Source organism: Rhinolophus hipposideros (genome assembly GCF_964194185.1).
Source record: "Rhinolophus hipposideros genome assembly, chromosome: 15".
Taxonomy (NCBI): domain Eukaryota; kingdom Metazoa; phylum Chordata; class Mammalia; order Chiroptera; family Rhinolophidae; genus Rhinolophus; species Rhinolophus hipposideros.
In genome coordinates, this window is record NC_138061.1 from 27,809,948 (window position 1) to 27,834,175 (window position 24,228).

At 45.2% G+C, this 24,228-nt stretch overlaps 1 protein-coding gene across 50 annotated transcripts in view; it reads left to right on the forward strand.

Annotated features, from left to right (window-relative positions):
• The window catches only part of SORBS1 (sorbin and SH3 domain containing 1), a 221,724-nt gene that overhangs the window by 122,409 nt on the left and 75,087 nt on the right, over positions 1–24,228 (forward strand). For 17 of the 50 annotated variants that reach the window (XM_081073924.1, XM_081073928.1, XM_081073929.1 and 14 more), the window contains 4 exons: positions 9,795–9,939; positions 13,838–13,867; positions 19,272–19,444; positions 21,281–21,344. In XM_081073924.1, coding sequence (XP_080930050.1) covers positions 9,795–9,939; positions 13,838–13,867; positions 19,272–19,444; positions 21,281–21,344 — 412 coding nt within the window. Of the gene's footprint in view, positions 1–5,291; positions 5,655–9,794; positions 9,940–13,837; positions 13,868–19,271; positions 19,445–21,280; positions 21,345–23,402; positions 23,478–24,228 lie in introns of all 50 variants that reach the window. The other 33 variants (XM_081073897.1, XM_081073899.1, XM_081073898.1 and 30 more) reach the window with 5 other exon arrangements.

A 24,228-nucleotide genomic window follows, 5' to 3' on the forward strand; every position in this document is an offset into this window, starting at 1 on the left:
GGAACGAAGCAGTTCTTTCTTTTAAAGGAAGCTGTGCTGCCTGCTACGTTGCAGAAACGTGTGGTCCTCTCGTGCGGTCCACTTCCCCATCCTTGCCTGCTCCCGGAGGGGATCCCAGAACGCCCCAGGAGCCCGGGAATTCCCCATGTCCTTCCTGGTTCCCACCTGCCTTCTCCAGTGATCCTCTGGTTCTTGCTCTTGAGGACATAATTGCGCTGGCCCCTGAAATGAAACTGAGTCAGAGATGACGCCTTCCTAGGCTTAGAGTTGGTTGCTTAATTGTCCGCCTTGCGTGCTGAGCGGCCATGAGCCTTTCTGCCCCTGCCACGGCTTGCCTCCCTATACGGTCATGTGCATGCAGGGCTGCTGGTTAGAACCAGGAGCTGCAATGTGCCTGGCCTCCTGAAGTCCTCATTAGATGCAGGGACTTGGGAGGTCAGTTGTCCAGTAAATGACTTGCCGTGCTTTTCCCTTTCTGAGACCTTCCCCAATGCGCTTCCTTCTCAGCTGTCTCCAGAATGGATACAGTCGGCTCTCTCCAGATCAGGAAACAGTGCTGATTAACTCAAGGCCAATGTAGAAGCACATCCTCTTCCATTCTCAGTGTCTTAGCACAGGGGTTACTCACTAATTCTTCCTGGTGTCTAAAAGAGCTCTTCAAAAGAGATGATTCAAAAAGCATGCGAAGTAAATAAAAATTCCTTTCAAACACGTTTATTTACCACAATTTTATTGAGCACTTGCTGTGTTCAGGTCACCATGTTAAACGTTGCCCTCAAGGAGTTTATAAGAGGGACCCTTGTAATCAGGGTGAATATCCTGTAATAGCGCCTATGAATAGCGTGTTCTTCTAACCTGTCACTATCCAGAAATTTTCTTTTTACGGAGGTATTTTAAAGGGAACCTGGTAAGCTGATGATGTAGAAGTTTTATTTTGTATATTCAGTGTAAAATTGGCCATCCAAATTTCAAGAGGCTTTAGGTCGTGCATTACCTTTTGAAATTTTCTGAGTGCAAAAATGACTTCTTGTCTATATAGCCATTGCCAGAGCTGTAAGTATACACTGGCTGACACAAAGCCAGGATGGCTTGGACGAGGGACTGCCCTCGCTTGGTTTCAGCTGAAGAAAGCTCTCAGACCCCTGCAGGCCTAGCATTTCTTCATAAGGACTGAGTTGGGGTCTAGGAGACTCACGGGGTGGGCATGGGGCTGTCTCCAGAGGTTCCCATAGGCTACCTTTCCTCCTGCCAGCCTAGACCTGCTGCCCTGCTGTCCTCTCCCCTGGGCACAGGAAACCAGGGCTGCCCTCTCTCTGACAGCGTCATCATGGGGGTCCCCAGTGGAGGGGAGATTGGTGGTTTCTGGAACTGTATAAAGTAGGAACGCATCAGATTCTTCCAAACAGCCCCATGTTTTTCACTTCCTCAACTTCTAATAAGAGAAATGAAATTTCATTAGTAGTCTGCTGAGGAGGATACAAACTGCCGATGTGGTTCCTAGTGTTTACAATGAAACAGAAAGCAGCTCCTTCCATCTAAAGTAACCTTGCCCTCCCCCTCCTTCTTTAAGGCTAATAGAAGACCTAGGACAGGAAGGCCTTTGGCTCTGAGTGCATTGTCAACACTCTGGGGAAGCATTCTCTCCGTAGGGTCAGAGCCCTGGGAAGGCTCATGCCTGATGTAATGCAGCTGTGGCACCATATATGGACACAGCCAAATTAAATTAAAAACTCAATTGAAATCGATTTCTATCTTTGGGCAAGAAGGAATCACATGTGGGACACTTGAGCTCAAAGTAAAAGTAAATCTGAGCCTAACTCAAAATTGTCTTTTACTTACCTCTAACAACCATTATCAACTTACCCCACAGTCCCTTTGAGGCACATTAGTTCTAATGCGTTTTTTTTCTAGAGAGCATCATTTGCAAACATGTCCCAACCTCCAGCCTGAGTTCCCTGAAGCCAAGTGAATACATCTGGAAGGTTTTGCTCCTCGTTACTGCTGAAGAGGGGCTGTGTATTTTATATTTTTGGTTGGTACATATGGCTACATTTCACAGTCACTGTCACGGGCACTCAGTGGAAATGATAGGTATCAAGTTAGTCTAGGATACCCAAATAGTTTCTTCTCCATCTGGTTATTTGTAACTTGAAAACTGAGTTTGTAAAAGGATAGGTTGTTTACTGTTTCTGGATTAATATTCTAATCCAGAGTCATAGAACTTCTTTAGTTCTCACCTATTCACCCTTGCTAATATCCTTTCCCCTTGTCACCTGCACTTCATAAAAAATAAAAGTAAAATCAAAAGCAACCTCAAAATAGATCCATGCCCTTGCACACATCCCCCCGCCCCCAATTTTTGGTCACGGCTCATTTACCAGATATTGACCAAACTCCTATATACCTTACCTGTGCCATTTGGAGGAAGGTTCTGGTTTTTTTCTGTTAAAAAAAGTCTTTAAAGATTTTTTAAATCTTTGAATATAGGGGCAGGTGAGGACATCAAGGTGTCTAGCTTGAGCTGCTATGACAAAATACGATCGAGGGGTGGCTTAAACAACAGACGTATATTTCTCATAGTTCTGGAGGCTGGCAAGTCCGAAATCAAGGTGCTGGCCTATTCGGTTCCTGGTAGGGCTCTCTGCCCGGCTTGTAGATGGCTGCCTTCTTATTGTGTTCTCATGTGGTGGAAAGAGAGCTCTGGTCTCTTCCTTTTCTTATAAGGACACTAATCCCATCATGGGGGCCCACCTCTAGGACCTTATCTAACCCTAAGTGCCTCCCAACGGCCCCACCTTTAAATATCATTACCTGGGCTTAGGGGCTCAGCATATGAATTTGGGAGGACACAGACATTCAGCCATAACCCTAGGAAAATAAACTTGCCTCATCTTATGGTGTAATTCCCAGTTGAACCACAGGTTGACAGATGGCTCTCATTGAAATGAAGATCCGTCTGGAGATTTAAGCCATTTCCTGACCCTCTGCCCCACTGAGACGCTAAGAGGAGCGAGGAACCATGTTGTCAAGAGGGGATGAGATGTGAACTACAACGTTCTAGCTCTGAACCTGGAACCAGAACTTTAGGCTTAAGCTGGGAGCCTGAGGCTGAGAACCCCACCACTGCTGCTAGGATTGTCTGTGCCTGGTGGAAAAGGGCTGGAGTTGGATAAACCAAACACAGTCCAATTTGGTGGGCCAATCAAGTGCTTTATTGTCTGGTCCCTTTGTTCTATGTGCATCAAAAATTGGAGACTACCTGCTTGTAATCTTATGCCTGTTTTTCTTCTAATCAAATTGTTTGATTAGTTCCATCACATTGTTTCCTTTGAGAAAAGAGCACATGTAGATTCCAAGTTTTTAGCATTCTTTTCTTGGTGAGCTTTAATTTGTTATGCTTATGGAACTGAATGCTAAATCTCAGTGATTCAAATAAGACATCTGTCTCCTGTGAGACAAGCAAGGATGACTCTTTCAATTCTCCATCTCCTAAGGGAAAAGAATGAAAGACACATGAGAGTTTCAGTGAACTTAAATGTTTAAAGCCAAAGACACAAAGAGAAACATCTTTGAGGAAAGGAAGTGTGAGAAAATTGGGGTCTTTGGGGCTTCCTCCATTGGCAGTTAGCCCTTGGGCACCCTTTTTCAGTCAGGAGATCTAAAAGGGTGCAGGTCGACCAAGGACTGGTATCAAAATTGACTCAACACGTGGCCTCTTTTGGGCTGAGTTCAGCCTCCCTGGGATGTAAGGGAGAGTCAGGCCTGCCTCTCTGGTGAGTATGATTCAGTACTTGGCTTTACCCAGAGGAGAAATGTCAACTCCATGAGGAGTCTAAGCTGAGGATTTGCTTAAAAACATGTCTAGAATTGTTTTTGCTTCAGATCATGTTATGCTGCTATTTCTAATGGTCGCCCTTCTTTCCATTTCCCCTCCTCTCTCTTTCTTCCCTGTCTTGATACTGTGTCTTGAAAATAATACTAAAGGTTTTTGCTCCCCCACGCCCTCCTCTCCCTAAGGAGGGCCGCTTTGCATGGCAGCCCCCGGCCCTTCCCAGTACCTACAAGGACTCGCTCTACCTGAGCTCACCAAAGCCTTACATCCCACCCAGCACCCCCAGCCAGCAGAACCCCTCACGATCCCAGCCCATCTCTGTTCCCCTGGCAGCCAGATCAGCTCCCAGAGGTGTAGTGTGTCCTGGGCCCTCGCTTCCTGGTTCCACATTGTCCAGTGCTTCTGCACAACCCCAGCACCACTGTATAGCCACCAGGACAGTTTATAGTGGGAATGTGAGCTCTAACACACGTCATGAGGCAGTTGGGAATAAAAAGGTCAGCAGCTTATATGTACCTTGTTTATCCAATAACACTCGCCCAGTGGCGTTGGAAAGCCTCTGTCGAGTTGCACGTGACCCGGCCCAAGGCACTCAGGCACCTCCTCCCAGCATTGTCTCCCGCACAGCCGGCTCGGGAAAGCCACCTTCTGCTCCTCCTCCTCACACTCCCAAGCTATTCTTTGACCCCCGTAAAGATGCTGTTAGCCGTGGTGACAGTCCTTCCCTGGGGACTAGGCCTCCGTGCCCAGACGCAGTGAGACCACCTGTGCTAGGTCCCCAGGTTACCTCTGATCCCGAAAACCGGAAGAGAAAAGAACCTTACCTTTTGCAGCCGTGTTATCCAGCCAAGGCAAGGAATTAGGAATGTTTGTGTGTCTTCTCCTCCGTCTCTTTTGAAACTCATGCGAGCAGCTCGGTTGTTTTCTGGGCTCCCCTACCCTCCCTTTCCTCATTAATATCGCTGCAGCTTGAACCCCAAATTCTTCTTTCTAAACATCTCAGTACAGTCCTCTCTGTCCCCCCTCCTTTTTTTCTGTAAATATTCTAAGTATGCCAGAGCGTGGAATATGTAGACTAATAATACAGTGTTTATGTTTTATAACAGGGTGCCAAAGAAATTGTATTTATTCCCAAGCTTTCAGGCTCTGCAAGTGGCTTTGGGGGTTAAACACAGCCTGCCTGCCTGTCCTGTTGTTCTCTCTCTTTCACTCTCATAAAGTGTTAAAAGGATTCAAAAATAGATGGATGGAAAGTAAACTTGGATGGGGTTCCCTCTGTGTCATAGAATGTCAGGAGGCCAACTGGCTCGCACCGACTGTCTCATGCACTCTGAAGAAAGGGCACTGATTAAATAGTTCTCAGAGTACATCATTGCATGTCCACTCTCATCTGTTTAAATATGGAATTCCTTCTTCTCTGCAGTACCCCTTTACGTAACGACCCCCTTATTTCCTACAGGATGCCACTTTCTCCAGCCCAGCCCAGCCTGAGGTAATAGTTGTCCCTCTCTACCTGGTTAATACTGACAGAGGGCAAGAAGGCACTGCCAGACCTCCAGCATCTCTGGGGCCACTTGGCCCCCCAATCCCGGCGACCGCCCCTGCCGGCTCACCTCTGACCTTCCCGACTCTAGATGATTTCATTCCCCCTCATCTGCAGAGGCGGCCCCACCACAGCCAGCCAGCCAGCGCTCCTGGCCCCCACCCCCCTGATAGCCAGTCACCACCATCCTTCTCACCACCACCTCCGCTGGTGCCCCCGGTACCGGAGGGCCTCCACAGAGTCTCGGAGCCTGACCTCACGGGAGCTGTTTCAAGTACCGTAAGCTCGCTGGAATCCCTTCCTCACAGCTTTCCTGAATGTCTGCTCCCGGCAGTAAAACACCCCTTTCTCACCGAAGTACTAAGTTCCGAGGGAAGTGTTGGCTGCCACTGTGCTTGCGTGATGACCGGAACTGTGTTTGCTCTCACTAGAGTGCATGCCTCCCATGTGTGTCCGTGGGTCTCTCGCGGCTGTCCACAGTCTCTCAAGTCCCTCTTCTGTCCTGTTTGGAATGCACATCTTCCTGAAAGAACTTTGTTTTCTCTGGGAGAGAGCAACCTCCGTGGCCTTGCCTCTGGCTAGTTATGCTCGTCACGGGCCAGGCAGATGTCATGTTGAGAGCTGAGGAAAGCTGAAAAATTAATATGGAAAAGCCAGCAGCAGTTTCTCTACCAGGGAGCAGGGAGATTCTAGGGGAGGAAAAGATTCACCCTTGTGTGGATTTAGCAAGTAAATTAACTCTTTTATATGCATTAGTGACAGAGACTAGGTTAAAAAGAGTCGAGTTTAATTGAGCACATGGATATAAAAGCCTTTGACAGATGTTAGAACTATTTCCTCAAGGAATAGGCAAGGAATTTGCTGGGGACCCTGAGTAGTGGCTCCCAGGGCCTTTGTGGCAAAACAGTGCCTCACTGGTAATGTGCCGTTCAAGGGCCCTGACGCTTCAAGTTCCCATCCTTTGAGGGACAGGTCCCCATCAGGGGTGGGAAAGCCCAGGTGCGTTAGAGAAAAGCTGGGCCACAGTTCTCGGTCTGTTCTCCTGTCAGAGGCCCTGGAGATTGACAGACTCTGAAAGAGCCTCAGTGTGAGTTGTACAATGGGCGTGCATGGATCCACACACAGGGCTCTGGGGTGCAGTGGGCCTGAGTATGTAAAAATTTCGATTATGGTGCTTGGTACAGAGAGTGCCCCAAAAATGTTAGCTACCCTGTTTCCCTGAAAATAAGACCTAGCTGGATCGTCAGCTCTAATGCGTCTTTTGGAGCAAAAATTAATCTAAGACCTGGTATTATATTATATTATATTATATTATATTATATTATATTATATTATATTATATTATATTATATTACATTACATTATAGACCTGGTCTTATAGTAAAATAAGGCCGGGTCTTACATTAATTTTTGCTCCAAAAGACACATTACAGCTGATTGTCCGGCTAGGTCTTATTTTTGGGGAAACATGTTACATTGCTAAGGATGTGCCCTAGCAAATGGGGGCCAGAGTTCCTCAAAAATAAGTAACTGGCTAACAATTACTATTGCGCTCCTACCATGTTCTAGGCGTTCTGCTGGTTTCTGTGTATACAGGCATGAACAAGGCACAGCCTCTGCTCTCAGGATTTATCTGAGTGGCGTACAGGTCCTCAAGCTTAGTGTACATGGGATCGTCTGAGCAGCAGGGAAGCTCATTTAAATTGTCAACTCTAGATCATACTCCTAGAGTTCCTGATTGAGCGGATTTGGGGAGGGATGTAGCACTCAGACGACTTGGTAACATGTATGCTGGGGGATTCTGGTACTGAGGGTCAGTGGCCCACATTTTGAGGTCTAGGGTGATGCAACTGGCTGATGGAACTAAACGTTCACTGACCTCCCTTTGCGTAAAGAGATATGCCTACAAAATGGGCTCAAATGGCTCAAACTGAAGTGAGTCATGCAGAAAGCAGGAAGGAAACTTCTTTTTTTTGGCTTGTAAGAAAATGTATAGTTAGATATCAGGCACAGCAAAGATGGGAATAGCTACATCCTGGGCTGGGACCACTTTTCAGATCTCTAGATGCAGCACAATGCAGTTAGGTCAAGACCCTACCAAACAAACCAGACCCAGGGGCTTGGAGCTTTACAACTTAGCCCTGTTGGAGGAAAGTGCTAGATTGTCCCTGATGCACTCACCTCACCTGAGCTCCACTTACAGATGAATTTAGGAGCTGCTGTCATTTTGGAGAGTAAAGGTGTTCTCCCCTTTGGCATAGAAAGTTTCTCTAGAGCAGTGTGTAAAGCAAGTCTTATTTTCAGTGTGCTAGCATACATCGTGAGCAGCTTTGCTGTGCACCCTACACTTCATCATTTATGTAGATCTGGGCTTTCATATTGATTTTTCTTCAGGTGTACCAGCACAGGTTAGTTGGGACTGTGTCCTCAATTTCTCAAACCTGACTGATCAACCTGGCATAGACTTCCTGGGAGGACTTCAGTCGGTCTGATAACTTCTGGTTTGGCCCCAGGTAACAGAGTAAAAGGTGAAAAGGGAAACTGCTTGAATTCCTCCACTGAATAAGAATTGTCACCAAGAGCTGATCCCTTGGGGATGGTGGCCAAACCACAAGTTGATATCTGCTCCACCTGCATATCAATACTCTCTTATTTGAGAGTAAGAGGGAAGAAGAAAATCATGTTAATTGGTCCAGGTTCTTTTAGTTAATTGCCAGTTTTGTAAAGTTCCAGAAATTAAGACTTGTGCCACAGAGTAAAAGTTCATAAAATGCTTAAGACTCACGTGATCTTTCCAGACATCACAGGACGTATTTATACTTTAAAACACTGTATGTCTGACTTTTTGTCTTTCTTGGGTGCATTATGGCAGACTTTTCACTGATATGTCATTTATCTTTATTATATCACTTTGGAAGTAGACAGTGTAAATGGTTTCCACTGTTTACAGATGAAAAAATTGACATAAGGCCCTTTTGTATGAGATCATATTGTGCCTCTTGAGTTTTAGGAAAAGGTTTTATTTACTAAACTGAGCTGCTGCTCATAAATAACAGCTGTGACAGTAGGGCACTTTCAGAAGAATTGGACGGACCAAGCCAGTGTTTTTAGGAAGCCACCCCTACTGTGTGTCAGGAGCTGTCCTGGGTCCTGACTCTCACATCCTCTCTTTTGGTGGGCATGTGTTCTCTTGAACTTTTTAAAAAAATTAATCACTTACTTAATTAATCTGTTTATTTATTTTTTAAAGCCAATGTTTTTTGGCCCATGTGGGGATCAAACCGGCAACCTTGGTGTTATTAGCACCATGCTCTAACCAACTGAACGAACTGGCCACCCCTCTCTTGAACTTTTATTCCCTTGAACAAAAGTTGTTCAGAAACACCTTTGCTAGGAGATGGCTCCTGCCATTCATGTGGCATTTACTAAGCACCTGCTGTCTGCAGGGCATTGTGTTGGGGGGGCTCGGAGGGCTGGTTAGGGAGGAGGCATGGCTCTTGTCCTGCAGGTACTTACAGAGCAGTTGATCTCTGAAGCATATGAATTGCTTTGAAGCCATACTCTTATCTGGAGATTAACAAAGTCTTGTTCTTCAGACCCCTTAAGAATGATATTCTGGCTTTAAATTCTAAAATAAAAATGTTGCAAAATTTATAGATGTCATAGAGGAAACTGTTTACATAGCCTCACTACATTTTGAGGTCTTATTTTCATGTCTTTAAGAAGACTGGCATTATTCCATCATGGAGATTATGTTAGTAATAATTTTATTGTTATTTCTGGCAGAAACCCTCAGGGTTTTAAAAGTCAGGATTTTAGCAAGTCTTTACTTCAGAGATCTTTGTCACTCAATATTAGAGCAAAAAAAAAAAATCGTAGTAAGACAGGATAATATCCTAATCTCTGAAGCAAATGCTAGTAAGGTTGTTCAGTGATGTGTATGGTAAGATTAGCTTTCCAAGAGTACAAATACTTAATTCTTTCTGTTCTTACATCGACAGCTTCTTGTCACATTGTCTCATGTTTCTTTAAACAAGTGTACTAAACTTTTCCTGTTTTTTCCCAATTAAACCAGCTCTCATTTTCGGATCGCATTTGGAATTGCATGAGTTTTGCATGTTTTTCCACTTTGATATGAATTTGCTTTTTCAGTAACTGGATTGATCTGCAATTATTACCAGGTGAAAATAATGAATAATGTTGCTGAGACTTTCAGTAACATTCACTTTCCCTCTCTCCCCTTACTAATACCAACAAAAAATAAACGTTCCAGATTAAGCTTCTAACTGGAATTAACGATGTGTCGTTGATTACATTTTTTTTATAATTAAGGTCCTTGTCAAGCTTTAAATTTCTTTTCAAAAAGCATTAACTTTGGGTTTCGTGTATTGACAGTTCCAATGTTTGTTTTCTTTTCAGGATTCAAGTCCTCTACTAAATGAAGTATCTTCATCTCGTGTTGGAAGTAATTCCCAAAACTTTGCACCAGTTAGCAAGCCATCATCTGCCTATCCTTCCACGACGATTGTCAATCCTACTATTGTGCTCTTGCAACATAATCGAGGTAAGGGAGTTGCACCCCTCCCTCAGCGCATGAATCAACATAGCTATTCTGTGACATCTGGGACAAAAATTCTGCCTTTCCACACAAATTCTTACAAATCCCATTCTTCCCTGAGACCACGTGCCCCAGTTTACTCCCATGACCCACAAAGTAGATTTGGGACGATGTCAGGTATTGGAATAAATAAGCTGATGTAGTGCACATCCCACACCTTGGGAGTTCACAGGATCTTCAGATGGTAGCACCAAAAAGAAAGAAAAGACAGAAAGGAAAAAGCCGGTGTCCCTTAATTGAGAATTCTAATCAGAGCTTTGCTTGGAAAATCTAGATATAGTAATACCTCTTTTAAGTCGTGTCTTAGATCATTTATTTAGTTCTTTGACATCATGAATTTTCTAGAAAGCAAACTTTTGAGTACCAAAATTAAAAAAAAATATATAATGGAGGAAAAATTTTCGAAAATGTAAAACATGTTTTTGTACCTCTAAAACAGGCTATTGCACATTTGCTTAGTGACTCACCAGCCTCCATTCTCGCCAGCGGTTACCGCACTCGCTACCATCGGTGCACCTCTGGGGGGGGACAGAAGTGGCTGTTTGTTCCTTATACTATGTGGCCCGAGACAACTCTTCTGAGGGTTTATGTTTGTTTTCTACTGTTTCTCTTACTGCTTCCAGTTGGCTCTTTCCCTTCTCTGCAGGGGCATCTTAGGCTCTAAGCATAAGCAAACCATATGTTTCCCAAAGCAGAAGTACTTTGAGGTAATAATTGTACATGTTGACCCTTCTGCTTTAAAATTCCAGAAGGTGATTGTAAATCCCACGTTTTCCTTTTTGGAATTCAGTAGAGGAATAAACTTTCCCTTCACAAAAGTCCTTTGCAGTGTGAAATGTAAAGTTTTCAAGCTGTTTCTGAGATGAAGAAAGGGCTTCTTCATCTGAATTTCAAATAACAGTGGAGGTTTAGTTATTTTGTTCAGAGCTCTGTACCAAATCTTCCTTTTCTTGACTCCCTGCTTGTCTACTTCTTAGTTTTCCTCCGCTCCCCACCTCTCTCTGCATTAACTTGGATGAGACTGGAACTGGAATCTATTTTTAATTGTTTTCCATATTAAATGGAGTTTTCTATTTCCTTTTTCTAACTTGAAAAGTAGATGAATGAAACCTTTTCTCTCACTTAAAATCTTTCCACTCAAATCTTACTTATTTTAGTAATTTCTTTTCACTATGTACGACTCTCATATTAATTTTTACCCATGAATCTGTTCTTCAAATAAAATAAAAAAAGGTCCCCACCCCCACACTAAGTTATGTAAGAGCCCATTCTGCTTTCAGCTGGGCCATACCCCTTACTGGCAATAGTTTCCTCTGCCCAGAAACCTTCTGTAGTGCAGGACAAAGTGAAATTTTGGTTCTCTATGAACTTCTTTATGACTCATCTTTTTTTAAAAAAAAAAATCCAGTCAAAGAGAAGCAAGTTAGTTCCCAGAAGGAAAGGCAGTTTCTCTAAAAATGGGATTTATTCCCAAGGCAACTTGGTTTTTGGGAAATGCCAAGTGTAATGTCAGCTGCTTCTGCCAAGTCCCTCTGATGGCACATAGTGACATGTCTTTGGGCACAGAAATGCCTGTAGTTCCTTCTTATTTTTCCCCTGAACAAATCAATTCTTCTTATTCACTTAAATGCCTTTGGTTCTTACCTTTCTCTTTTGTCCAAGTCATGCATGCCCTTGGGTTTAAAAATCAGAATTCTGCAGCGTGAATCACACATCCTTCAGAAAAAGATACAAGTACATTAGTTTTCTTGGAATTAAAAGTAGCTTCAATAAAGAGCAAACCATATGTTCCCTAAGGAGGTGGAGCAGGAAGAGTTGAGGAGGATGGAAGCACACTGTCGGTCCAGCCTTGGATTACTGATCATCAGTGGAGTTTAGGTCAAGCGTTTTTGGCTTTACTTTGGAATTTACCCAGCCTGGCAGTTCTGCTTTGCCTCAGAGCTAGTACCCGTAAAAACAATTTCTTAACTATTGCAAAGTCTCCTGAGGCACTGATAACTTTGCTCTACTTCTGGAATTCTATTTTAGTCATCCTAAAAAAGGTTCCCTTTTTTTCTTGCCTAAATTGGCCCAAAGCACAATGTGACAATAACCCATCTCTCCAAGTCAGCTCTCCTTACTGCAAACAAATGGAGGGACACTGAGTGTCTGGCCTGTCTCTGAAGGTCATGCACAGCACAGCCCTGAATCCTCTCTCCTAAGCTTTCATACCATGGGTGTCTGGGGGCAGATCGCTTACGATCAGTCTGGAAGAAGGATTCGAGTCAGAACACTCTCAGGACTGAAAGAGGAGCCTGAGTCCTCTAGCTCAAAGCTTCTCTCAGTCTTCAACGTGCATAGTCTTTGCAGCCTTCCTAACTTGCAGATTCGGATTCAGGAGGTGTAGAGCGGGGCTAAGAGTCTGCAGTTTTCAGCAACTCTCAGGGCATGTCAGTGTTGCTGCTCCGTGGACTACACTGGAGAGCAAGAGCACAATGGTTCCCAGGCTTCTGGATCTCATGTCATGTGAAGCAGTCTGGGGACCACCCTAGGGCTGCTAATTTCTAACTTTGCTAAATAACGCCCCTGAAAAACAATTGCTGTTATCTGCATCACATGTCATTCCAAGAAAGAAAGGCCCTTTTACACCTCAGAAATGGGAATAACGTAGTCTATTAAATTGAATATATTTGCTTTTGCCTGCTGGGGAAGGCCTTGCCTCTGGCTCGGAGACCAGAGTCTGGGAACCATGGATCCAGTGAGCCCTTTGATTTAACAGACGAGGGATCTGAGGCAGAAACTGAGAAAATTGAGGTTGCGTGATTGGTCAGTGTCGCTGGTCAGCTGTTGGCAGAGCTGAGCCTAGAGCTCTGCTGGGCTTCTATTGTCCATGTTGTGTGAGCCTTGTCCACGTGTCAGAGGTGGACAGGGCTCTGAGCTCCCCTGCCACTCTGTTTACTTCTTGTCCACACTGATTCTGGAGGCAGGGTCGGGACACAGCCAAAGAGGAGGATGATAGCATGCATGGGCTGGCAACCGTTCTATTTTTATCTATGTGGCTGCTTTATATTTAGCAGCTACGGAAGGTAAAGGTCATTTTTGTGCTTATCCCATAGCACGTACACACAAAACTCTCCAAAAACTCTCCAAAGGAGTGGTTGGCTTTCCCTCTAAATGAGTACCCAGGAAGGTGAGAAACCAGTAGACCTCGATGTTAAGGAATGGTGGGGGCCTGGTGATTGCAATTGGAAACAACCCTGGATTAGGAGACAAGGGAATCCAGACAAGGGAATCTAGACCCATCTCTGGTTTTCAGTGTCATCTTGGGTAGTTTTTGCCCCTTTCCTGAGGTATCTCAGCCAACCTGACCTACCAGCTAGGGTTATTGCAAAGATGAAAAGTGTTAACCTGTGTGAAAGCTCTTAAAACAATGTCTGGCATTTAGCAAGCTCTGGGGAGATGATAGCTGCCACGGTTACAATTATAATTACTTTCCCTCAAAAGGTAGCAAGACTGGGGTTATATATAACATCCTGCTCTCTTGAAACCAAAGGAGTTGGGAGGGTCTCTTTCAATGATCAGATTATCTTGAGACACGATATAAACAACCAGAAAACAGTGACAATCCCCTGAATCCTGGTGCAGATTTAGGGGGAGGGCCATAGGAGACATCACACTCGAATAACTGGAGCCATGTTTATAGCCCCGTGTTCAGCTGGACTACACAGTATTTTAGCATCTAAGCCCAGAGAACAGTGAGGATGCAGATTTTGGGATCCTAACATGTATGCCAAAACTTCTCAGTCTTAACGTGTCTTTGTAAATCACTTACACTGTGCTTTTTTTTTTTTTTTTTTAAACACAGAACAGCAGAAACGACTCAGTAGCCTTTCAGGTAGGTGAGAAATATTTCTTTACACATTAACTAACACCTGTTCTTGTTAAAGCCAGCTTTTGATCACTACCTGATGTTTAATCGGCAAAGTCTTATGGGCTCCTCTGATGTGTTTGATGCTGGACTGCAAGGATGATGAAACCAGCCATGGGTCCTGCCTCCCTGCAGCTTGCAGGCTGGTAGGAACGGATCTGACAAATGACCCAAACTAGTAAATGTGTCCTGTGAAGCTGTGATAAGTGCCTTGATGGGTAAGGACAGGATATTCTGAATAAAAAAAACAAGGTGTTATGTTTTAGATGGAGTGTTCATGGCAGACCTTGCTGAAGAAGTCATCTTTCTATCACTTCTGTCTCTCTTCTAGAATAGGACAAGTCGGGGGCTGGGAAATGTGGGCCACTTCTTTCCTTTTTGGGTGGCAAGCTCAACTGCCAGTAAAGGACCCTGGGATGAGGGACCCAGACAAGATCCTCTAGACCAGCAGTGCCTGGAAGAGGGTGTGAGTGCACTTGAACTTGAGCTGGCATCAGAATCTCCTGAACAGCTGGTCAAAGCTTAGGCTGTAGCTCCAGAGATTCGGATTAAATGGGTGTAGGGAAGAATCTGCGTTTCTGACCAGCTGCCAAATGGTGCTGATGCTGCCCCCTGTACTGACCACGCCGGAGTAGCAAGTTCATCAAGAGCCAACAACGGTGGGGAGAGACTCCCAATGCAATACAATACCCATACCCAGGCTAACTCCTGATAAAGGCGTCAGGATTGAGATGAGTAGAGTGGGGAGGGAGCAAACACGTAGGCCAAAACTGTGAAAAAACCCAGGAATGGGAATGTTTAGCTTTTTCCTTACTGCTTTCTGTACCAATTCTGCCTTGAATCCTAGTTCTGACACTTACTAGTGGTGCGACCGTAGGCAGGTGACTAATGATCTGAACTCCAGATTAGTTTCTTGTCTGTCACATGGCCTCATAGGTTCTACTTATAAACAGCTTGGTGCTAAGCGCTGGCACTCATCGTGCTCCACTGATGTGAGTTACTGTTTGCAGTAGGTGCCGCCATTGTTTCACTCGTCATCTTGAGTGCCTACTTTGTGTCAGGCATGGAGCCAGACTTTGGGGTCACATCAGGGAACCGTGCTGCCCTTGAACAGCTTGTGGTGTTGTGCTTTGTAACCTTGTGTTGGTCATGAACCCATTTGGGGAATCGAAGGGAGGCGGTGGATTTATTCTCTAGAAAAAGCCATATCTGTGGGAACACATGTACCTCGTAGATTTGCAGGTACTCGTGAACTTCAGGGTTATGAACCCTTGATCTGGTGGATAACAAAAGCCATCATTTTCTGAGCAGCTGTTCCATGATTTCTGTGTTACTTCATCCCACTGGTGTCATTGTGATTCGTGGACAGCCTGGTAGGAAGGATACAGGTTCTCACACCCTCTCAGCGTTATCAGGACTTGGCTGTGGGACCAGGACAGGTTGTGGTAGAGTACAAGGTGCCCTTCCCTGCCCCCTCCTTGAGGTGCCACTCTGCAGCCCACTTCACTCTATGGCCCAGTCAGGTTGCTGTTAACAGGGTAGCTCAGCATAAAAAGGTAGCTCCTGTGGGCTCCTTCCTGCCTTTGGGAGTTCGAAAGGAGCAGTGGAGTAGATGAAGAAGGAACCAAACACAAGTTAGATCCAGAGTTTGGTCCTGGGTCTTCCCTCTTACAGCGGTTTGTCCCTGGATCAGCGACTTCACCTCTCTGTGCCAGTTTCATCATGTGGGAAAGGGGGATGATAATCCTTGCCCCTGTCTCAATGCGGTGTTGTAAGGATCATATGCCAACAGGAAGGTGTTGTGCTTGGCACACTGGAAAGTGCTATGTAAACGTCAGGGCTTCCCCACCATGCCACCAGGCTTGGGCCACTTCCTCAGCTCTAAAAGAAGCCTAATGCTTCTGTCTGCCTCAAGATTGGGGACAGATCCACTCATGGTGTTGACTAGAATGGGACATAAAGAAGTGCTCACTAAATGTTAGTTTTTGTTTAAAAATAAGCACCATTATGTTCAGAAGCTCCTGAAGGAGAGAAGGCTGGCTGTGCTGGTACTCTGGCCTGTACCCTGGAGTAAGTGAGTCTCTGCCCATCACACCTGTGGTGATGGGACCTGAAAGGGCCACCAGCCTCCCTCCTTCTAACAGATTTTTATTGAGCCTCTGTGGAGCTTTATGCTTAATGAGATTCGTCTGGGAATGTGACCCGCAGGGTGTTTGGCCTCATGCAGCTCATGGTCCCATTGGGTGGACAGACAGGAAAACAGGATAAAGTCTCGGACAGGGGTGCTGACATGGGGTGTAGAGGCCATGAGAGATGTCAGCATGGCTGTGATCCTCATTCACAGAGCTTTGGTGTGAAAAAAAGGGAGGCTTTCCCACCCCGCAGACACAGAGGCCCTGTCTGAGGCTGTTAGCGCCACCATTTCTTTAGTAGCCCTTTCCAGGACCTCCCTTTCAGAACACAGTATAGAAGTAGGAAGAAATGCTCTGTGTGAGCGGCTGACCGATGACTGGCAACCAGCTGCCTCAGCCGTGAGGAGCGCAAGGCTCATAATACCAGCGTGGGCCAGGGAGCTGTGTCCTACACAACTAGACTGAGAAACAACGGCTTGAATGAGATGGGATTGGGGGAGGCAGAAGAAGGCGGGGGTGAAGAAAAAAGAAATGCTCCAGGATGCTGTGTGAGGGATCGGTATTGCCTAGTGAGAAAGAATAGCAAGCCCTCATTTAACACGAATGTCAAAGGGGTGGCCCTGTTACCTGTGTGGCACAATGAAGTGTCACTGGGTTTTCACTCTATAAAGAAACATGTTTTCTTCAGAGGCTGCAATTCAGCCCTCTGAATATTGAAATCCACTCAATCATGAATCACATGATCACAAGCTTCTAAAGTAAAATCATTCAGGGCTAAATTTTGTAGATCAAAAGGACTCTGGCAGCTTTGGAACAAATCCATGGACTGTCAGCCTGAGTCTTGCAGTTTTGATTGTTGTTTGGGCATCTGCCCTAACAATTAAAAAATGTATATTTCTCTAGATCTGAAAACCCTGAGAATGACATAGCTTTGATCTTCTTCGTCTGAAAAGCTGACACTAAAGAATGAGGAGTGTGAGCGATTCCAGGCACCAAGTGAGACAAAGCCCGAAATCTTGACCACACTTACGAAGTCCTTAGGAAGGACTGTCTCCTGAGGAGACAGTCGTCAGGAAAACCATATTAAAAGTGGACTCTGGCCATTTGAAATGCCCCTGCACTTCCCAGGCTTCCTGCCAAATTCTTGGCCTCCTGTAGGAATTTCCTGGGAGCCCGAGAACTCATTCCTTAACATCCTTTAAAGGTTGGTGGTGATGATGCCCGGGACCAGGTTTTCTGAAGGAGTCACTGAGCTGCATCTCCCACAGCATGTTTAGAAATCATTCTGTGGGGGTGGCCGGTTAGCTCAGTTGGTTAGACCATGGTGCTGATAACACCAAGGTTGCTGATTTGATCCCCGCATGGGCCACTGTGAGCTGCGCCCTCCTTAAAAAGAAAAAGTAAGAAAGAAATTGTTCTGCGGTCACAGAACGAGTCCTCATTTCAGAAGCTAGTTTGAAATCTGGGCAGCGTCACTCCACTGAGCAGACTGTGGAAGTCACAAAACCTGAGCGAGCTGATGTTGTGTTTCCCCACTCCCCCAAACTCTCCTCCACACAGACATCTGTAACCTCGGCACAACTTCGTATGTACCCTTGGGTCTCTTCTCTTTGCCAGAGTTGAGTCCTCCAGTCAGCACTCTGCACTTTTTCCTTCCTCAAAGACGAGAACCTCCCCCTCAGTCGCTGCTTCTTGAGCATTTATTAGTTGCCAGGGCACATGGCCATCCCCTTCGGTCTCACCTAATTGGCTTCACTGGTAGGACTTTAGACTCCCCGGTCTTAGACTTTTTGCCCCTACTTTTGTGCCCTTTCTGGTTGTCATCTGAAACACTCCTTTCTCCTGTGCCCACCTCCCTACCACGACCTCACTTCCGCTCACACATTCACCCCTTTCCCTGCACTCGGACATCTACCCCCACTGCCCTCCTGAAATTGCTCCCTCGGCGCGATTCAGTGACTCTTCTTTTGCCTCATCTATTGCTTCCTCCTGAGTTTCAATTTCTGGTTTTGATTGTTTTTTGGGTTTTGACACATTTAACCACCTACTTCTTGGAATTCTGTCTTCCCTGGTTTCAGTGACAGCTCAGCGTACCTTTACGATTCATCTCCTATTCCTCTGACGACTCCTTCATCCTTTTGGGGACTCTTGTTTGCTTTTCAGTCTGTGCCTATGACATTCCTCAGTAGGTGACTCCAGCCCTTGACTTTGCTCTCACCTCCTCCACTGAGTTCTTCCATCTCTTTGACCTCAGCCTTCGCTATTGTGCCGATGGCTCTGCAATTGCAGGGCTGCTGGGGCCTCTTACGTGGGCTCCTGCATTTCTTCTAGGGGTCTCTAGGACACTTCTACCTGAACGTCTCCCAGCTCCTCATATTACCATGTCTAAATGGAAGCGGCCGTCTTTCCTTGCCTGTCCCAGACCAGTTCCCTTTCCCATGAATGTAAGTGCATAGCACCTAGAAGGTTCTTAGCAAATGCCTTCCCATAAATAAATGACGCCGCTTAGAATAACAGGTTAAACTCAGTAATTTTATAAACCATACATGGGATGTTGTTAGCTCTCTAGAACTTTCAATCCTGAATCAAATTTTTAAAATTCTAATATTCATTTAGCAATGTACAGCTTTCTGGGCACTTTGGCGTAGGTTCTCTTATTAAGTTGTCTCATAGCCTCTCTGTGAACTTGCTAATGGGAGTGTTTACCCCTGTTGGTGGATGAGAAAACAGGCACACCGGAAAGTTAAGTGACTTCCCCAAGAGGAAACAAGAACTTTCAAGTAATGTTTGGCCACCTCTTTATGGGTTTACCTGCTCCTTGACTTTCTAGAACAGTCAGAAACACACAGATGTCTGGAACACTAAGTATATACCTCTGCAGGGCACTTACCATGTTCTCTGCAAAATTTTTTAAAGGGCCCAGATGGTAAATATATTAGGATTTGCAGGCCATATGGGTTCTGTCACAGCTACTTAGCTTTGCCATTGTAGCTCGAAAGCAGCTATAAATAATACATAAATGAATGGGCGTGACTATTCCAATAAAGTTTATTTACAAAAACAGGTGGCCAGGCCTTGTTTGCTGACCCTTGCTCTAAGTGAAACTTGTTTCAATTGAGAATTAGCAAACACACTTTCCCCCAGATGGATCCTTTGAGTTTTGTTTTATGTTTTGTTTTGTTTTTCCCCTTTGGAGCCACCAGAAGACCTTTGACTAATGATTTTTTTTTCATTTCCAGATTCTGTCTCAGAAAGAAGAGTGGGAGAGCGGGACTCGGCACCAACCCAGGAAAAGCCCACCTCTCCTGGCAGGGCTACTGAAAAGAAGGCAAAAGATGACGGCAGGCGGGTGGTTAAGAGCGCGCAGGACCTAAGCGATGTTTCCATGGATGAACTGGGCATCCCACTCCGGGTACGAATATCGACCAAGGCGTCCTTCCTAGGCTTCCTCTTAAGCCGGTGACAAGTGTACATGCCTGAGTGCGTGTGGACCCCACCCGTGGGTTGCAAAGACCTCGTGAGGAGGGTCTTCACTACTGTCCCCTCTCCAAGCCCATTGAGGGCCTTAGAGCCTCAAAGAGCTGTGCTGCAGCCTCCCGAGCCCACGTTGGTCCTGGGCTCCATGTGCAGCAGCTTTCCCCAAAGCATGTGTTAGGTGTCACTAAGTCTCCTGAGAACAAGGATTTCATAATTGAATGAACGTGGAGAAGAGCGGGGAGGAACGAAGGCAGCGAGGGTTCCCTGCAGCACAACTTCGGAGAGGCTTTGGGTGTGTGCGTGTTCAAGGGGAGAATGTTGTGGGCAGCGTTTCCCAGTCTCCTTTATTACTTATTGTTCCATGGAGAACTCAGAAATTGTTCGTCCAGGTTTAGAGAACGCTGGGGACAGTGCAAGGCTTAGGGTCCCTGGCCAGAAGTTCAGAAGGACATTTCCCCGGATGGAACCTGCCTCATCATCCAGAGGAAGCAGGAAACTCTAAAGGAACTGCAGAATGGATTCAGCCTGCTGAGGTCTCCAGAACAGAATGGGTCTGGGGACAGCCCTACCCAGCTCTCCCCCGCTATACAGGCATGTCAGCCTCCTGCAGGCCCTGAGGGATTCCAGGGAAGCTCAACTTCTGCAACTGGATTAGGGTGACATTAGAAATTTCTGTTCCTCTCCATGTGCCCACCGGAACTAGCTGAGATACATTTCTCTGTGACTTCCATTGAGCAAATGGACAGATTTTTGTGTCCCTTTGGAGGAGGCCGATATAAATATCAGTGGGCTAAGCCTCAAAAGAGATGTTGTCTGGTCCTAAGTAATAATAGTATATAATAATGATGATGATGATGAAAATTATTACTAATAGTAATCACAGCCACCATTTGCTGAGTGTATTATCTCATTTAAACATCTTTCAGTCTACAAGATGGATACTAAGATTCCTGTTTTGTAGATGAGGAAACAGGGACTCAGAAGGATTACATTACTTGTCCAGGATTACATAACTTAATGTAAGAGTAGTCCATCTGAGTCCCAAAGCATCACCCACAACCATCGTGGTAGTCGGCCCTCCCACTCACCTTCTTACCAATTTTGTGATCTTGGGTGCTTTGACTCATTTCCTCATCTACAAAGTGGGAGTGAAAATGTCTGGTCCAACCACCTGTCTGCCCCATTCTTTGTTTTATTTTTATGTTTTGGGGTTTTTTGTTTTGTTTTGTTTTTTTCTAAAAATCCCAGCTGTGTGGTTAGGGTAACAGTTATTGGCTGCTACAGTGAGTTACATTTTAACGTGTGTGTTCTAAATCTGTCCCTATATAAGACGACTTAGATACACTTCTACCGAATGACCTGAAATGGGTGGGGACACAACCTGATAAGCAAATGTTCTGTGTTCCTTATGTTTCTAGGAGGCTTTCTTTCAGTTTTAGTAGTCTATGTATACGGAGAGAGATTCTAAAACTGAAATTTTAAGAAATTATGTAAAAAGGGACACATTTCAAGTGAATCCTTGTCCACTGTTTTCAAAATCCGCATCCTTTGGGCCAGATATTACTCAGAGCAGATTAGGTCTGAATCTCTTGGTTTGTCTGTTCTTTCTCAAAAGTCTTGCATTTTTAAAAAAAGATTTAAATGTGGAGTCACAAGGATGAGCTTGGACTTGAGGTGTTGTCACTTTCCATCTTGATTTTGTAATCGTAGAAGTTCTGAAACGTACCAAGATGCCCATTGCATTTTACTCTCTGCCTTTGTTTTCCTCCAGAACACCGAGAGATCAAAAGACTGGTACAAGACCATGTTTAAACAGATCCACAAGCTGAACAGAGGTACTGGTTTTCGTGTGTAGAAGCTGTGCTGTGCTCATGTGTTCACTGTTGTGGTGATGGCCTAAACTCCGCTGAGATGCCAGGAGACTGGCAGCTTGACCTCATCAAGCACCAGCCCAGCCTGCCTGAGCCCAGCCAGACGCCTTCAGAGCAGAGGAGGGAAGGGGCCCTTGTGCGCCTGCCTCACATGCGGGATTGGAGGCCAGCTTGCAAGCCCTCCCTCCCAGATGCTGTGGGATGCAGCAGGCTGAACCCAGCCCCTCTGCCTGTGCTCTGGCATCTGCCTGCCTGAGATGCAAGCGGCTCCGACTCCTACCTGCTGCCAGCGTTAGGGCTCCCCATGTCAGCCCATGACTGCCTCGTAGGCAGAGCGAGTTGAGAAAGCACTGAACTGGGAGTTAAAACCTCTTCTCACCTGGATTCAGTCCCCCAGCACTTGTGATTTTGAGCCAACCATGTACTTCTCTTGCTTGCTTGCTTGTCTTGCTTCCCTTTCTCTAAGGGATTTTGCAGGATCCAAATGAGAGCAAACTCTGCCTTGTGAAGTAGTGTGCCTGGTGCACCTGTAAGGCAGTGTTAATGTGACAATAATCTTCCCCAGCTGGGAGCCAGCCCTTGGCAGGTGGCCCCAAGAGTCAGTCAAGAGCTGACACACCAAAGCCCGCTCAAGCTGGAAGAGAAGCACTTCCAAGTCAGGAGCCCACTGGGTGGCAGCAGGTGACCCAGCACAGTGGGAGAACCTCAGGCTAGTGCTTGGATGGGTCACAACCCCAGCAGCTCCCATCCGCCTGTGCGTCCAGTTGGCTGATAGGCAGGGATGCAGCTGTACCGTGGGAAGGGGACCACTCCTCCCACTGGCAGAGCATCCTGTCCTTCCCTGTGGCTAAATCCAGTCTGGCTGCCTGGCACAGATGACACATGAAGGCAAAGAAAAAGCATTCTGGTCAGTGTTGGCCTAAACCACAAATAACGTATCTCTCTGGTTAGCTGTGGATGCCAGCTAACGTCACTGTTAATTAGCTCCTACAGTATTCAGAATGAACCTAGCTGTGCCCCCTTTCAAACTGTATCTAAATATTGAGATGCTTGTGTTGAGTGTTTCTGAGCCAAGAGTAAGTCCACTATAGTTGGATGGATGAGCTCAGTCACAGCGGTGATGCTAAAGGCTAGGTCTCTGATTGGATAGTGTTACCCTGTTTCCCCAAAAATGAGACCTAGCTGGACCATCAGTTCTAATGCGTCTTTTGGAGCAAAAATTAATATAAGACCGGGTCTTATGTTAGATAAGGCCGGGTCTTACATTATAGTAAAATAAGACCAGGTGTTACATTAATTTTTGCTCCAAAAGACGTATTAGAGCTGATGTTCTAGCTAGGTATTATTTTTGGGGAAACATGGTGGCTCCATTGGTTACTTCCTAAAGCTGGTGTCCGTTTCCTCCAGCAATCTGTGTCTCTCACCTTTAAACCTAGCTCTGACAGCCCAAATGCCACGACATTTGTGCATATGGGAAAAATAAGTAATTCTGCCCCACAGGCAGTATTGGTTCTCTCATATGTTATAGCTATTAGCTCAGCCTAAATTATGGTCCTAAACAAAACTACCTGCCTTAATGGTAAGCGGAGGTATTTGAAAAATTAAGAATCCACTTGTTTGCCTTGATTCTAATGTCCACAGCACAAGGTGTGATCTATTTAAAGAAACATTTTATAATAGCGTTTTCATTATATATTATTTATTAACACATTTAATATTTTTGGCCTACAAAAGGTAAAAATTTGAAGTTTCTTTTGCTAAATGCCTCTTGCTTACTGGAGCCTATATATGTGTAATTCTATGTCCAAAGAGAGAAATGATAATGTCTCTTTTGATGTGTCTCAGTACTTCAGGCAAAAGGACTGGATTTTTAAAAGCAGTTTGAATTTCTTTCATATCGCTAGTGAAGCTTAGTATGTTTCAGAATTCAAGGAACCTGAAGTGTGTATCAATTCTTACTCGTTCATTCTTTCCATTTGTATCTTCCTCTATTCTCTCTCCCAAACCTGCTCCTCTGCCTAGACACTCCTGAGGAAAACCCTTATTTCCCTACGTACAAATTCCCTGAACTTCCTGAAATCCAGCAAAACTCTGAAGGTACCATAAACTTAGACAGTGTATCTGTTGTCCTAGCCTTAAATTCTTAGAGTTCCATTATAGGAACGAGATTTGGCTTTAGATTGTTTTTATAGTCGTTTTCAGTTGGTAAAAAATTTATTCCACTCATTTGTGTGATGTGCTATATTAAAATAACTAATGCCTTTCTAATTCATTAACCTACTTTTAAGTGCTATGCCCGTGTGCTTTAATAACACTAAAATAGGCAATCAGTCATTCAAAAGAGTCATTTGGGGATTTGTCAATTCCTCCACTTCATGGTGGATAGTTTCAAAATCCACTGCTTTTCTCTGCCACAGAGGACAATCCTTACACTCCTACCTACCAGTTTCCTGCATCTACTCCTAGTCCTAAATCTGAAGGTAATTAAAGGAAAATCATGTGCTCTCTTTGTACCGGTGCTGTTACTTTCTTTTCCACCTTGGGGTTTTCCTGGTAGTTAAGAGCCGTCTCCCAATCATTTGCTTCACTCTAACCTTGTGTTGTGTGGTGTTGTCTCACTCCTCGCTGCCTGTATAACCTGAGTCTGTCCAGATGGTGTTTTAATCCTATCCCCTTGGAGTCAACATGATTCGTAGGATAGCCAGGATAGCTTAGTTTTGATGCTTTGATCATGTGGGGCTCTGGAAAAAGCTGCCCATTCTCAACTACCCAGGGCTTTGTGTTTGGGGTGATCACGCCGGGTCATTATGGCTGGTAGGCAGGAGGTAGATGTGGTAGCTGTCAACAA